Below are 15,117 nucleotides of genomic sequence, written 5' to 3' on the forward strand. Positions count from 1 at the left end.
GTGAATTTTCATTACAATTGAAAAAAAATCATCTTTAATAACTGAACTAAAATTTTGTAAAATCCCTGTGTTAAGTTGTAGCCCATATTCCAATAAATAATCTGTAAAAAGTTCAACTTCCTACCTCAAATACTTTGTGAGGAAAGATGTAATTTATAAGCGTTATTTTAACATTGCAAGTATAGGGCGTTCCGGAGCCCCTTAAATCTTTAATAAAGCCATTGAACATACACTGAGCCGACAAGGCATGGGATACCTCCTAATATCGTGTCAGACCTTTTTTCGCCCGGACCGAGCAAGGTGGCGCCGTGGTTTTCGCATTGGACTCGTATTCTGGAGGACGACGGCTCAATCTGGTGTCCGGCCGTCCAGATTTAGGTTTTCCGTGATTTCTCTAAATAGCTGCAGGGAAATGGCATGACGTTTCCGTTGAAAGGGCACGACCGATTTCTTTCCCCATCCTTGACGCAATCCGAGCTTGTGCTCCGACTCTAATGACTTCGATGTCGACAGGACTTTAAATATTTCCTTTTTCCTTTTACTCGGCGTAATGCAGTAACTCCAGTGGCACGGACTTAAAAAGTTGTTGGAAGTCCGCTGCAGAAATATCGAGCCATTGTGCCTCTGTAGCCGTCCATAATTGTAGAAGTGTTGCCGATACCGGATTTTGTACACGGACTCATCTCTCGATTATGTCTCAAAAATGTTTGATGGAATTCATGTCGGGCGATCTGGGTGGCCCAACCATTAGCCCGCATTGTACAGAATGTTCTTCAAACCAGTCGTGAATAACTGTGGCCCGGTAACATGGCGCATTGCCATCCATAAAAATGCCATCGTTGTTTGGGAACATACAGTCCGTGAACTGCTGCAAATGGTCTCCAAGTAACCGAACATAACCATTCCCTTTCAGTGATCGGTTCAGAGGGATCAGAAGACCCAGGCCATTCCATATAAACATAGCCTACACCATCATGTAGCCAGCACTAGCTTGCACAGTGCCTTGGTGACAGCTTGGACCCATGGCTTCATGGGGCCTGCACCAAACTCGAACCCTACTGTCAGTTCTTAGCAACTGAATTAGGGATTTGTGGTGTCACCGCCAGACACCACACTTGCTAGGTGGTAGCTTAAATCGGCCGCGGTCCATTTAGTACATGTCGGACCCGCGTGTCGCCACTGTGTGATCGCAGACCTAGCGCCACCACAAGGCTGGTCTCGAGATACGGACGAGCACTCGCCCCCAGTTGTACGGACGACATTGCTAGCGGCAATACGGACGAAGCCTTCCTCTCATTTGCCGAGAGACAGTTAGAATAGCCTTCTGCTAAGTCCATGGCTACGACCTAGCAAGGCGCCATTAGCCTTACCTAGTTTGAGAGTTATCGTATAAATGTCTCAAGAAGAACGCTGTATTCATCAAAGAATAAAGTTAAGTATAAAGCAGCTACGTACTTTTCTTGCTACCATTCAATAGTTATCCTGTTCCAGAATTCACGCCCGTCTGCGTTAGATAGCGTGCCTATCGGCCCCCTCAAAATAACACTGTGTCGGCACTTCTGTCGACACATCAGGATTCATCTGACTAGGCCACGGATTTGCAGTGGTCTAGGCCTCTAGGGTGTAACCGATACGGTCACGAGCCGAGGAGAGGCGGTGAAGGCGATGTAGTGCTGTTGGCGAAGGCACTAGTGTCGGCCATCTGCTGCCGTAGCCCATTAACACTACATTTCGCCGGACTCTCCGAACGGATAAGTTCGTCGTACGTTCCAAGTTCATTTCTGCGTTTGCTACACGCAGTATTGCTTGTATGTTAGCACCGACAACTCTGCGCAACGCCACTGCTCTAGATCGTTGGTTGAAGGCCTTCGGGCACTGCATTGTCCTTTGTGAGACGTAATGCCTGAAATTTGGTATTCTCGGTACACTGTTACCATGTGGATTTCAGATTATGGAATTTATAAACGATTTCCGAAATGGAATGTCCCATTCGTCAAGCTCTAACTACTGTTCCGCGTTAAAAATCTGTTAATTCCCGCTGTGCGGCCAAAATCACGTTAAAAACGCATTCACATGAATCGTCTGAGTGTACGTGACAGCTCCGCCAATGCCCTACCCTTTTATACCGTCTGTACGCGATACTACCGCTGCATATAGCTGTCACATGCCTTTTTGTCACATCGCGTATTCTATAGCAAGCATTAGATGATTCCTACCTTAATGCTAAGTATCGCCAAGTGGACGGAAGTGGCCATTAATACCAAGTTTTACTTAAGTTATAGGATAGTAGCCTGTTAGTTCTGAGGCAGCGTTACCCGCTATACTAAATATATCTTAGTTACCTGTAGGGAAAAAATGGTTCAAATGGCTCTAAGCACTATGGGACTTAACATCTGAGGTCATCAGTCCCCTAGACTTACAACTACTTAAACTTAACTAACCTAAAGACATCAGACACATCCATGCCCGAGGAAGGATTCGAACCTATGACTTTAGCGGTCGCGCGGTTCCAGACTGTAGCACCTAGAACCCCTCGGCCACTCCGGCGGCTAATTTGGAACAATTCTAACATTCTGCGTGGTGTCTGTTTGTTCTAAGTCGTGTCTCCCTACCACTTTCGCGCAACGACGCTCTGAGCGTGTTTTTTAGGGAATTGACTAGTTTGAATCTTGGACCTGTTGCTGGTAAGGAGACGCCAGACCACACATGACATCTAGACTTCAGAAGAGTTCAGTGAGACTAGCAATGATATGATCAAATACTCAATGATTTCAGCGTCAGCTCCACTGCACTCCCTGTAAAAGAATCTTAATACTAACTAAATTTAGTGGAAGGGGTTCAAGGCTTTCCTATTTTTAGTTAGCTGGTAAAATAACGTCGAAAAAGCAGTTAAGTTCACCACTGGAAATTTATTCTACTCACAAAACATTGTTTATAAATTGCACTATTGATAAAAGGAAATATTTTAATACAGGATGATAAAAACCAACTGCTTTCAACAAAAATGTTGACGAATATTCCCTGAATGGGTTTCCAAGTTCTACAATGGATCGAAGTATGACCTATGCCATATCACATCTATAATCTAGATTTAAGTTAAGTTTCATAAAAGAGAAAACTATCAAAATGGTCTACAGTGACCCTCAATTATCTTTAATTACTTATTTAACTTGTCGTAAATTACAGTGGCTGATGTGGCTTCTTAATAATTATATAACAGAAAAATCATCGCATTTCAGATTTTAACTTCTAGTAGCAAATGTGAATGCCGCGACGTTTAATTGACTATCGACACTAGTATTACGTAAAAAGGGGATGTAACAGATGAGACTTCTGCAGTTCTGAGTGAAGCCTTATGGCGGCACTGCATGCGTTCATTACCTTGTCGGTGTTTAGGCAGTGTCAGGGGGCGGCGGGCGGCGCAGCTCCACACACATCACCGTCTCGGAAGCAACTCTCTCCTCGCTTCTCCTTACTACAATTTACCGAAGTTGGTTTAAAAAAAGGTATCTGGCTGTGTTTTCAACTGACCAATCAGGGTCTCAATGCTAACCTTATGCTCCGCCTACAAAAATTCTGTCCATCCAATGAGGAACGTTATCCTTTTTGTGGTGGGGCAATGTTTTTAACGTTTGCAACGTAACAGAGACGCGTATAGTCTCACGCTAAAACTTTCAGCTGGTGTGGTCCTTTTAGTGTTATCGTAAGATCCATACTGTTCTTCTGGAGGGCTCTATCTTTTAACATGGACTGGGGGGTGGTCCTGGCGGTCGGCTGGCGACATGGGTGCCCGTTCCTTATCGTAGGGCCTCCTAGCCTACACGACTCTGCTCTCCACTTCTGTTCTCGTTTCTTCCCTCGGAACTGCGTCTGTTTCACGGTGGGAAGGTATGACATGCATTTAGGCATTCTTGTGTTAGAGTGTGGTATTCCATTTGCTCACTCGTTGAGCGTATTACTTTGGTTAATTTAATGTCACGATTTATTCGGAGCTATGTGACATACTGCCGGATTTGCTATCATGTCAGGGTTTTCATGGAAGGTGTTGGATTTGCCTGACACCTTACACAAGACAGTAGTCAATGTACTAACGTTATCTACCGCTGACAAACAGTTTATGCTAAGTCGCCTACTCCTTATAATCCAATAAGAATTAAACGCGGAAAATATACTGCACTAACAAATATATGCCGTGAGCAATAGCCAACTTTCACAGGTTGGCATGATCTCGACTACAGACGAAATAAATCAAGCAGTTTCAGCCAAGCAACAAGTTTTCCACCCACAGGTGTGCAATCACTTTCTTAAGAATTCTCATCACAAACGAAATTAGAAAAATATCTAGCGAACACACTAAAAACTAAAAATGTAAACAGCAAGTAGGGAACTTCAAGTCCCTCGGACGCAACCTTCACAATCCGGCCTCCTCCCTTACCCACCACACGCACACACACACACACACACACACACACACACACACACACACACACACGCAACAGACGGAGGCAAACTTGACCAAACAACTGTTTAGTAGACACTGGTGTGACTGCATTCACTGCGTTTTTTTTCAAACAACCAATTCATTTATGACGTCGCCACGCACGACGTCCCCCCAGCTTCAGTTCGGTACTCTCTACTACCGTCTCAAAACAACTATTTATTCTTCCAATTTTTGACTGTACCTCTGTCATGTCCTGCTTAAGATTACCGAGGAATATTATAAAGCTCTAAAGCCAATGCCCCGTTATTCAACGACGTCAGTCAATGGCAGAAATTGTACGATAACCAACATATACAATTAGCGACTAGCAGGCCGCTGTGGCCGAGCGGTTCTAGGCGCTTCAGTCCGGAACCGCGCTGCTGCAACGGTCGCAGGTTCGAATCCTGCCTGGGCATGGATGTGTGTGATGTCCTTAGGTTAGTTAGGTTTAAGTAGTTCTAAGTCTAGGGGACTGATGGCCTCAGATGTTAAGTCCAATAGTGCTCAGAGCCATCTGAATTAGCGACTGAGCTACCAGGCGGTTTGCATGCGACAGTAAAAATACATCTGTAACTCTATGTTGTATAAATGGAAGGATGGGACTAAGGCTGGTCGATGACTTGCAGGAAACACATATCCAAAACTTTACTACGCTTTTATTGAAGCGGGCTGAGCATTAATTTTACTGATAAAGATGCTCAACAAATCGTCTTTATTTCCAGATATTACGGGTTTTAACTAACTCTGGTTTACCAACAATCCGGTAATTGTCAAGTAAAGTAATTTTTCTTCGGAAAGATGGCTATCATATTCCAAACTGCTCGGAGAAATATGCTCTGTTTCTGTTTCTATTCCTTCTCTCGAGCTCATGCAATCCACACCACTCTCGTCTAACTGTACGACGTCAGACTTAACCTTGTAGATTTCGCAATCTACGTGGTTTTCAATTAGTCGTACGCTGTCATCATCGGCAAACTCGTCATGTTCCTCTTCAAAAATTTCGCCTCGGTTCTCTTTAGTGCCGGCGTCATTGTGGTTGGCTACTTCAATTACAACAACATTTTGTCAAGCCTGCCCTTTTGGTATATGCCTTAATAAACGCTAATTTCCTGCGAGTTGAGAAGCTTCAAATATTGTCCGCTTTCTCCATTAGCATACCTCCCATACAATCCCCTGTAATTCTTCAGTTCGTCGTATAACCGATGAAACTGCTCTAGTCACACCTCTTCTCGTTCCGCGTTGCCGTGCGCGATAACGGAAGTTTTATCCGATATCGGCTTCTTTAATTCCGCTGGCGAATCACACTGTACTGGAGCCTGCGGTACCGATATTGCTTTAACAGCGGCCGCCTCTTCCTTAATGACTGGTACTCTAATTCCATTGTTATTACGGACAGGGATCGCTTTGTCAATGCGTTTCAACTTTAATTCTTGTTACCGCTGGCGCAATACGCACTCTGTCTTCTTGCACATTCTCCCATCGCCGATTTATCGATTCGGATCTGTTATAACGACGTTGCCTAGGTTTTCTTCAGGGCCGCCAAGGTCTTCCCACGGCCGGTGGGCCCAATATCGGCCCGGCTAATCGTTTCCCCGAGTAAGTACGACACGCCTGTTCCCATCAGTCTGTTGCAATTGGTTCAAAATGCCTCTGAGCACTATGGGACTTAACTTCTCAGGTCATCAGTCCCCCAGAACTCAGATCTACTTATACCTAACTAACCTAAGGACATCACATACATCCATGCCCGAGGCAGGATTTGAACCTGCGACCGTAGCGGTCGCGCGGTTCCAGACTGTAGCGCCTAGAACCACTCGGCCACTCCAGCCGGCTTGAAATTGGTGATTTCGCCCATGCCTGCTATCATTTTGCTGAGAAATGCTTAGCATATTCACTTGATACTGGCCTCTGTCATTTCTACTATTATTGTTCCCACTATGACTGTTATTGTTATAGTGCTGTAAGTTGTTATTACCATGGTGGTGGTTACCACTATTGCCATTATTATTATTAATACGTTTGTTACTATGACCATGGCTCTGAACACTGTGGGACTTAACATCTGAGACCATCAGTCCCCTATAAGTTAGAACTACTTAAACCTAACTAACCTAACGACAGCACACACGTCCATGCCCGAGGCAGGATTCGAACTTATGACCGTAGTGATCGCGCGGTTCCAGACTGAAGCGCCTAGAACCGCTCGGCTACACCGGCCGGCTACTATTACCATGGCTTTTAAAATTTTGGCGCTTATCCTGGCATTTATCTTCATCTTCCACCATTTCTAAGAAGCAGTAATTGTTCTGTAACTACTCCCTACATACCTCTTGGAATTATCTGGAAGCTTCTTCCACAGCTCCCAGACAATCTACGATTCAGTCTGTCGATGACGGAGATATTCAACTTTGCGGATCCAGTTTTCACAAAATTGTTTCGTCGTGCCAGGCGAATTTATGTCTTAGGATTTTTACATTAAGAAATCGCGCCATACACTCTTCTGATTCTGCTCTGATCAATATTCTTTCAAGAACGGTTTCTTAAATTCTTGAACATTCGAAACACTGATGTTCAAGCCCCATCGCTTGGTCTCGCCCACTAGCACGTCAATTACAGCATTAATGCTTGCCTTAGCCGTCCACTATTCAGACGGTACCATTTCGCAATTTGCAATGAAGTCGGTAGCGTGCAATCCACCCTGCTTTTTGAGGTGATCGAAACGCTCCTCCTTCCCTTGTATTTCAGGATTATGTGCGTGACATGACACATGGAGCTGGTTTTCGTCTCTTATCTTTTCTAGTTTGGTTGCTTTGACAAGTGATTTTTGCTGGCGTTTCCACTTCCTCTTTTTCTCATCACACATAGTCAACTGTTTCTTCACTCTAGTACCTACGTCTGATACTAAAGTTTGAAAATTTTTATCCTCTTTCCTATCGTCTGACGCTTAATAGTTAATCAATTTTCATATTTTTGTGACACTCGGTGATTGCATGGAAAGGAAAGAGACCCTGGTTGATAATAATGACTGAGGATAATGACAACACAGGTTCCTACAAGCTGTAACTATTGCAAATTATTATTCGATAAAGTTAGTCATTAAAGTTTGTTGCACAAATGCTACTTGGTAATGCCTGTACAATATTAACATTAAAGTTTGTTGCACAAATGCTACTTGGTAATGCCTGTACAATATTAATTGTACTCTGTCAGTTAACAGTCTTACGATGTTGTAGCTGTGCGGACGACGAAGAGTGTAGTCGATGGCAATGCTGAACTGCAGCTGGCTGAGAACCACGAATCGTCTCCAGAGCCATGGATAATTATGAGACTTGCAATAGAACTGCAGCTTCCTCCTCCTGTCCATCCCGATCGTGTTCTCAATACTCGCTGGTTAATGAAGTAGGTGCGCCTACATTGGCGCGATCATAACTGCACACGGGGTCTGCTGCAGCGCCCAACAAGCACTTCCGCACTGTTTCAAAGACTTACATTGCTATATCTGATCTCCGCTCACAGCGTGACAGAGACACTCCATACACAAATATAAACAACGGCACAGCTGTTGCCATTTTGTCGTTGCTATCGATAAATTTAAACAAACTCCCCTTGGCGATTACTCAGCAATTTACAATATTTACATTCTCAAATAAATACAGTATTACATCCTTTATGTATTAAATATAGTTTCCGTAACCAAGTTTCCATATTCAGAATTAGCAGTATATTACAAGTTATAAACGAATATTAAACGGCGAAAATTTTTAGATGGTGCAAAAGGTACTTTTTCTGCATTTTCGGTGTTACACAACGTGTGTTTGTATGAAATATATTTTACTTTGCTGCCTTTGTACTGTACATCTCTCTTTTTATACTTTCTGCTAGTGCCTAAACTCCTGGAAATGGAAAAAAGAACACATTGACACCGGTGTGTCAGACCCACCATACTTGCTCCGGACACTGCGAGAGGGCTGTACAAGCAATGATCACACGCACGGCACAGCGGACACACCAGGAACCGCGGTGTTGGCCGTCGAATGGCGCTAGCTGCGCAGCATTTGTGCACCGCCGCCGTCAGTGTCAGCCAGTTTGCCGTGGCATACGGAGCTCCATCGCAGTCTTTAACACTGGTAGCATGCCGCGACAGCGTGGACGTGAACCGTATGTGCAGTTGACGGACTTTGAGCGAGGGCGTATAGTGGGCATGCGGGAGGCCGGGTGGACGTACCGCCGAATTGCTCAACACGTGGGGCGTGAGGTCTCCACAGTACATCGATGTTGTCGCCAGTGGTCGGCGGAAGGTGCACGTGCCCGTCGACCTGGGACCGCACCGCAGCGACGCACGGATGCACGCCAAGACCGTAGGATCCTACACAGTGCCGTAGGGGACCGCACCGCCACTTCCCAGCAAATTAGGGACACTGTTGCTCCTGGGGTATCGGCGAGGACCATTCGCAACCGTCTCCATGAAGCTGGGCTACGGTCCCGCACACCGTTAGGCCGTCTTCCGCTCACGCCCCAACATCGTGCAGCCCGCCTCCAGTGGTGTCGCGACAGGCGTGAATGGAGGGACGAATGGAGACGTGTCGTCTTCAGCGTTGAGAGTCGCTTCTGCCTTGGTGCCAATGATGGTCGTATGCGTGTTTGGCGCCGTGCAGGTGAGCGCCACAATCAGGACTGCATACGACCGAGGCACACAGGGCCAACACCCGGCATCATGGTGTGGGGAGCGATCTCCTACACTGGCCGTACACCACTGGTGATCGTCGAGGGGACACTGAATAGTGCACGGTACATCCAAACCGTCATCGAACCCATTGTTCTACCATTCCTAGACCGGCAAGGGAACTTGCTGTTCCAACAGGACAATGCACGTCCGCATGTATCCCGTGCCACCCAACGTGCTCTAGAAGGTGTAAGTTAACTACCCTGGCCAGCAAGATCTCCGGATCTGTCCCCCATTGAGCATGTTTGGGACTGGATGAAGCGTCCTCTCACGCGGTCTGCACGTCCAGCACGAACACTGGTCCGACTGAGGCGCCAGGTGGAAATGGCATGGCAAGCCGTTCCACAGGACTACATCCAGCATCTCTACGATCGTCTCCATGGGAGAATAGCAGCCTGCATTGCTGCGAAAGGTGGATATACACTGTACTAGTGCCGACATTGTGCATGCTCTGTTGCCTGTGTCTATGTGCCTGTGGTTCTGTCAGTGTGATCATGTGATGTATCTGACCCCAGGAATGTGTCAATAAAGTTTCCCCTTCCTGGGACAATGAATTCACGGTGTTCTTATTTCAATTTCCAGGAGTGTATATACACTATTGGCCATTAAAATTGCTACACCAAGAAGAAATGCAGATGATGAACGGGTATTCGTTGGACAAATATATTATACTAGAACTGATATGTGATTACATTTTCACGCAGTTTGGGTGCATAGATCCTGAGAAATCTGTACCCAGAACAGCAAACTCTGGCCGTAATGACGTCCTTGATACGCCTGGTCATTGAGTCAAACAGAGGTTACATGGCGTGTACAGGTACAGCTGCCCATACAGCTTCAACACGATACCACAGTCCATCAAGAGTAGTGACTGGCTCGGCCACCATTGACCAGACGTTTTCAGTTGGTGAGAGATCTGGAGAATGTGCTGGCCAGGGCAGCAGTAGAACATTTTCTGTATCCAGAAAGGCACGTACAGGACCTGCAACATGCGGTCGTCCATTATCCTGCTGGAATGTATGGTTTCGCAGGGATCGAATGAAGGGTAGAGCCACGGGTCATAACACATCTGCAATGTAACGTCCAATGTTCAAAGTACCGTCAATGCGAACAAGAGGTGACCGAGACGTGTAACCAATGGCACCCCATACCATCACGCCGGGTGATACACCAGTATGGCGATGACGAATACACGCTTCCAAGGTGCGTTCACCGCGATGTCACCAAACACGGATGCGACCATTATGATGCTGTAAACAGAACCTGGATTCATCCGAAAAAATGACGTTTTGCCATTCTTGCACCCAGGTTCGTCGTTGAGTGTACCATCGCAGGCGCTCCTGCCTGTGATGCAGTGTCAAGGGTAACCACAGCCATGGTCTCCGAGCTGATAGTCCATGCTGCTGCAAACGTCGTCGGACTGTTCGTGCAGATGGTTGTTGTCTTGCAAACTTCCCCATCTCTTGACTCAGGGATCGAGGCGTGGCTGCACGATCCGTTACAGCCATGCGCATAAGATGCCTGTCATCTCGACTGCTAGTGATACGAGTCCGTTGGGATCCAGCACAGCGTTCCGTATTACCCTCCTGAACCCACCGATTCCATATTCTGCAAACAGTCATTGGATCTCGAGCAACGCGAGCAGCAATGTCGTGATACGATAAACTTCAATCGCGATAGGCTACAATCCGACCTTTATGAAAGTCGAAAACGTGATGGTACGCATTTCTCCTCCTTACACTAGGCATCACAACAACGTTTCACCAGGCATCGCCGGTCAACTGCTGTTTGTGTATGAGAAATCGGTTGGAAACTTTCCTCATGTCAGCACGTTGTAGGTGTCGCCACCGGCGCCACCCTTGTGTGAATGCTTTGACAAGCTAATCATTTGCATATCACAGCGTCTTCTTCCTGTCGGTTAAATTTCGCGTCTGTAGCATGTCATCTTCGTGGAGTAGCAATTTTAATGGCCAGTAGTGTATATTGTAAATTTATTTTATATAATAACAATTGCTGCTGCATAACAATTGTATTTTATCATAAGCCTAACGACTTTGTCGTGTTATAGAGGAGTCTGAAGATGGCCAGTGAGGCACTGAAACTGGTAGCACAACAAAATTATTACAAAAAATTATTCCTTCTGCGAAAAAAAGTACTTATCCACAACAACAATCTCATGTAATTGTAGAGATATCACAACCAAGCAAAATTCGAGTTCCCAAGAAGTGATATGACAGCACTGCAGACATCTCACTTAGACATTATTGACCACCACTGCATACAGATCAGCTTCTCCTTTCCTAATGTAGAGGCAGATTGTAAACAAGGTGGCTGACTTCACTTGACATGTATGACTCACGGTAGTCCGTAATCACCAATGAGCCACTAGACATACAGTACTGCTGACCTTGACTCAGCGCTCTCCTGAACGCACCGGTTGACTCATATACTCACGAGACTAGCAAACCAATCAACCCAATACACACACACGGTATCACCCCTCACTTCAGAAATTAAAAGCGGAAGTAGACTTCATGACAGACATGGCCAATGACACCGGCTTATATGCTCTTCCATTCTACTTGATGGCACTAGAGGAACTGTGGGAAATAATCGCCAATGTGTGCCACAACGATCGGCAGCACAGCACACTGTTACTGGTGGGTGTTCAAATTCTCGTGGGCAATAGGCGAATTTGTTCACCCTCTCACTGCTCAGCCATTCCTATCTGCACATACACCACCTGGAACACATTCTGATACTACTTGCACAAAATGCCTGTCATGCACACAGCCTGCATACCAGGTGCTACCAATCGTTTACACAGACACACCCAGACCTAAGGGAGATAGGTCGTTCTAAGCTTTCAGTACTTCATCCCAGGTAATAACTAGTATGTGTGACAGACTACGTGGAAATCGATCCAATGGTTTAGAAGGAGTTGTGGAATATTCTCACATACATATGTCCAATTTTATTTGTGTGTATGATATATTACAATCACAAAACTTGCCCTCCTATGTGTCTAAAGCAGACTGCACAATACATTCAGTACTATGGTAATTCCTTGTTAATAATATACTTTTTCCCTTAACTCCAAAAATGCTATGTCAAGATACTAATTTATACAATATGAATAAAAGGTGTATGTAGAAAGAAAAATGATTACTTAGAAAGAATTAAAGATGAAGGTAAGTAATGAATCAAAACAAAAGAAATAAATGTGAGGAACAAATGTAAATTTCTCTAGCTGACCTTTATTTTGCTGGTACCTTGGCACACCTTCTAGTTTGCCTTTGCTGAGTGGGAGAATAGCCTACACTTCAGCCATTTGTTCATTTCCTGCATATATTATACCTGCACATCCAATCTGATACATCTAGGATTGTACTTATAATTTAGTGTTCAGTTGTTGAGCGAGTTAGGAAAAGCATTGATTCATCACCATAGTTTGTAAATGACAATACCACAGTGTTACTAATAGCTGATTTATTTAAATGAATTTAAATTACAGTTACATATGCTCTTATTAACCATCAGAAAATAACACTTAGTGACAGTGCAGTGTTTTTTGCTACTTATGAGCTTACCATATCCTAATGGTTGGCAATACTGCCATCCTTGCACACCTCATTATCATACACACTTTCCTTGTCACTCTCTCCATCTCTCATATGTTTCTTTTTCTATCTTAAATACCTACTCTGAACTTGTTTAGTTCATTCCTAGATTTATTGATTGTGATTATGTTGAATAGCTTGAGTGTGTCAGTATTCCTAATTAAGAATTTAATCACTTCCTTGGGAAGGCGTTGGAGGGGGTGGTGGTGGTGGGGGGGGGGGGGGGGAGTCATGTCTCCTACTTTCCACTTGACGTGCGCAGGTGAACACCTGATAGTCAGGGAACCCTAAATAACCAAAGTGACACAATACTGACAGTCAAAAAGACGTGAAGCATCCAGAAAGGGTGAAAGAAACGAAATGAAACTTCATGGACAGAGAGGCTATGTGATGTTATTTCAGCGATTACAATCTAGAATCAAATTCAGAAAGAAGTTGTACCCTCCTTGGTCTGCATGCGTGCACTGATCCGATTGGAAACGGAGTCATAAAGCTGTTGTATGCTCTCCTGAAGCAAGCTGACCCCCACTGACCCTTGATATTCTGGATACTGGAAGTGGGATGGATTTGACGTCCGAGAAGCTCCAACGCATGATCTATTGGGGACAGATCTGGTGATCTTTCGGCCAGTAAAAACAAACAATTCACAGTGACATGTGCCGTATGGAGATGAGCATTGTCTTGTCAAAAAATTGCACCATGATACTACTGCATGAGGTGTAACACATAAGGACACAGGATTCCCGTGACATATGGCTGTGCACTCAGAGTTCCCTGAATTACCATCAGCCATGTCCTGAAGTGATACTTGATAGCTACCTTTACCACGATGCAAGGAGTGTCAGCACTATGCCTCTCCAAAATATTGTAAGAATGGGACCTCTCCGAAATCACTTCTACGCTTACTGATGATGGTCATCCAGGGTACTGCAGAACTGTGATTCATAATTGAACACATTGAGACTTTATTTGTCAGCAGCCCATACTTCCAGGTCATGGCACCACGCCAACGGCAGCCTACGCATGAGGCAGTAATATCCTTGACCAGCTGCTGCTAGTGTTCGACCAATGGTGTGGGATGACACAGGCTGTTGTTGTGAGTCCATTACCCGTTCTCAGTGGCAGGCGCAGATGCGAAGGAGTCATGACGTGTTAGGTGCCAATACAGCGAACTTCCCTCACGGTGGTCAGGCATGGCTGATCAGAACCTTAAAGACGAGAATGCCTGCTCTCGCGTTCCCGTGTTGTTCAACATTGGACCACTGTCACATTCGAATGCCACACAATTCTGGATATTACAGGATTAGGCAACTGACCAAAACGAGAACTACAATGACCTCTCTTCCAAACACTGTTTCACACGAGCAAGTGGCACCTTCGTGTCTTTCACGTTACTCATTCAGCCTTTTATGCTGTTCACACCATCTTATGTTCGCTACCAGCACTAGTAGAACATTAAGCACGAACAGACAGTAATGCATATGGTGGCCATTCTCCACATCACCCACAGAGAACTGCAACCATTTACATATCCGCCGCCTGTGTGTACACGTAAGAAGTTACATTGACATTTGACCACGTCTAGTGGGTGCTTCCATTTTATTTTTCACCCAGTGTATGTGTGGATTCAGGATTAGTGGACTGAGTGCCTCCAGTATACGGATGACGGGCAATACGCTTAAACAAGAGCCTGTTCTGCCCACAGGCGAGACGCCAGCCGCCATGCACCACGGCAGCTGCGCCACGGGTCTGCAGCCGCCACCAATCCGACGGCTGCCCCAGCTGCTGCTGTTGCTGGTGGTGCTTCTGGTGGGGTCTCGGCCGCTGGCTGTGTGCTAGCATCACTGGAGTCTTTGGCGGATGCTGGCGTTGCCCTCAGAAGCTGTGACACGCTGCAACTTTTTCACCACTGCCTGTGTCTGTGTCCAATGTCGTCCTTGTGTATTTAAGGGCGGTAGAAATAAAGTGCAGCAAAATTCCACTAAAAGAAGGACCAATTTGCTATCAGAAAATTCTGCAGACTGCACATTGTGATGGTACAAATGATTTTCATGCTGGATACTATCTTTAGAAACATTTGATGTTGTTCAAAACTTTAAAAACCAGTGCACAGCACATAGGAGTACAGTAAACTAATAGTGAGTGTTAAAAATAATGGCACCCTTATAATTTATTTTATTGCGACTTGTCTGACAGTGACATTGGTGGCAACGGAACACTTGCTACAGGTCAGGGAGCAATAGACACTATATTGTACGTCCTCGAAGCTTTAAAGGCATTCGTCAGGAATGACG

The 15,117-nt window shown here is 45.3% G+C and overlaps 1 protein-coding gene across 1 annotated transcript in view; it reads left to right on the plus strand.

The window, feature by feature from the left end:
* LOC126412964 (zwei Ig domain protein zig-8-like) overlaps positions 1 to 14,857 on the plus strand; it is a 361,088-nt gene extending 346,231 nt beyond the window's left edge. The window contains exons 7-8 of the mRNA XM_050082856.1: positions 14,529 to 14,620; positions 14,774 to 14,857. Of these exons, the coding sequence (XP_049938813.1) occupies positions 14,529 to 14,620; positions 14,774 to 14,857 (176 nt within the window). The remainder of the gene's footprint in view (positions 1 to 14,528; positions 14,621 to 14,773) is intronic.
* The last annotated feature ends 260 nt before the right edge of the window (positions 14,858 to 15,117 follow it).

Source organism: Schistocerca serialis, chromosome 7 (genome assembly GCF_023864345.2).
Source record: "Schistocerca serialis cubense isolate TAMUIC-IGC-003099 chromosome 7, iqSchSeri2.2, whole genome shotgun sequence".
Taxonomy (NCBI): domain Eukaryota; kingdom Metazoa; phylum Arthropoda; class Insecta; order Orthoptera; family Acrididae; genus Schistocerca; species Schistocerca serialis.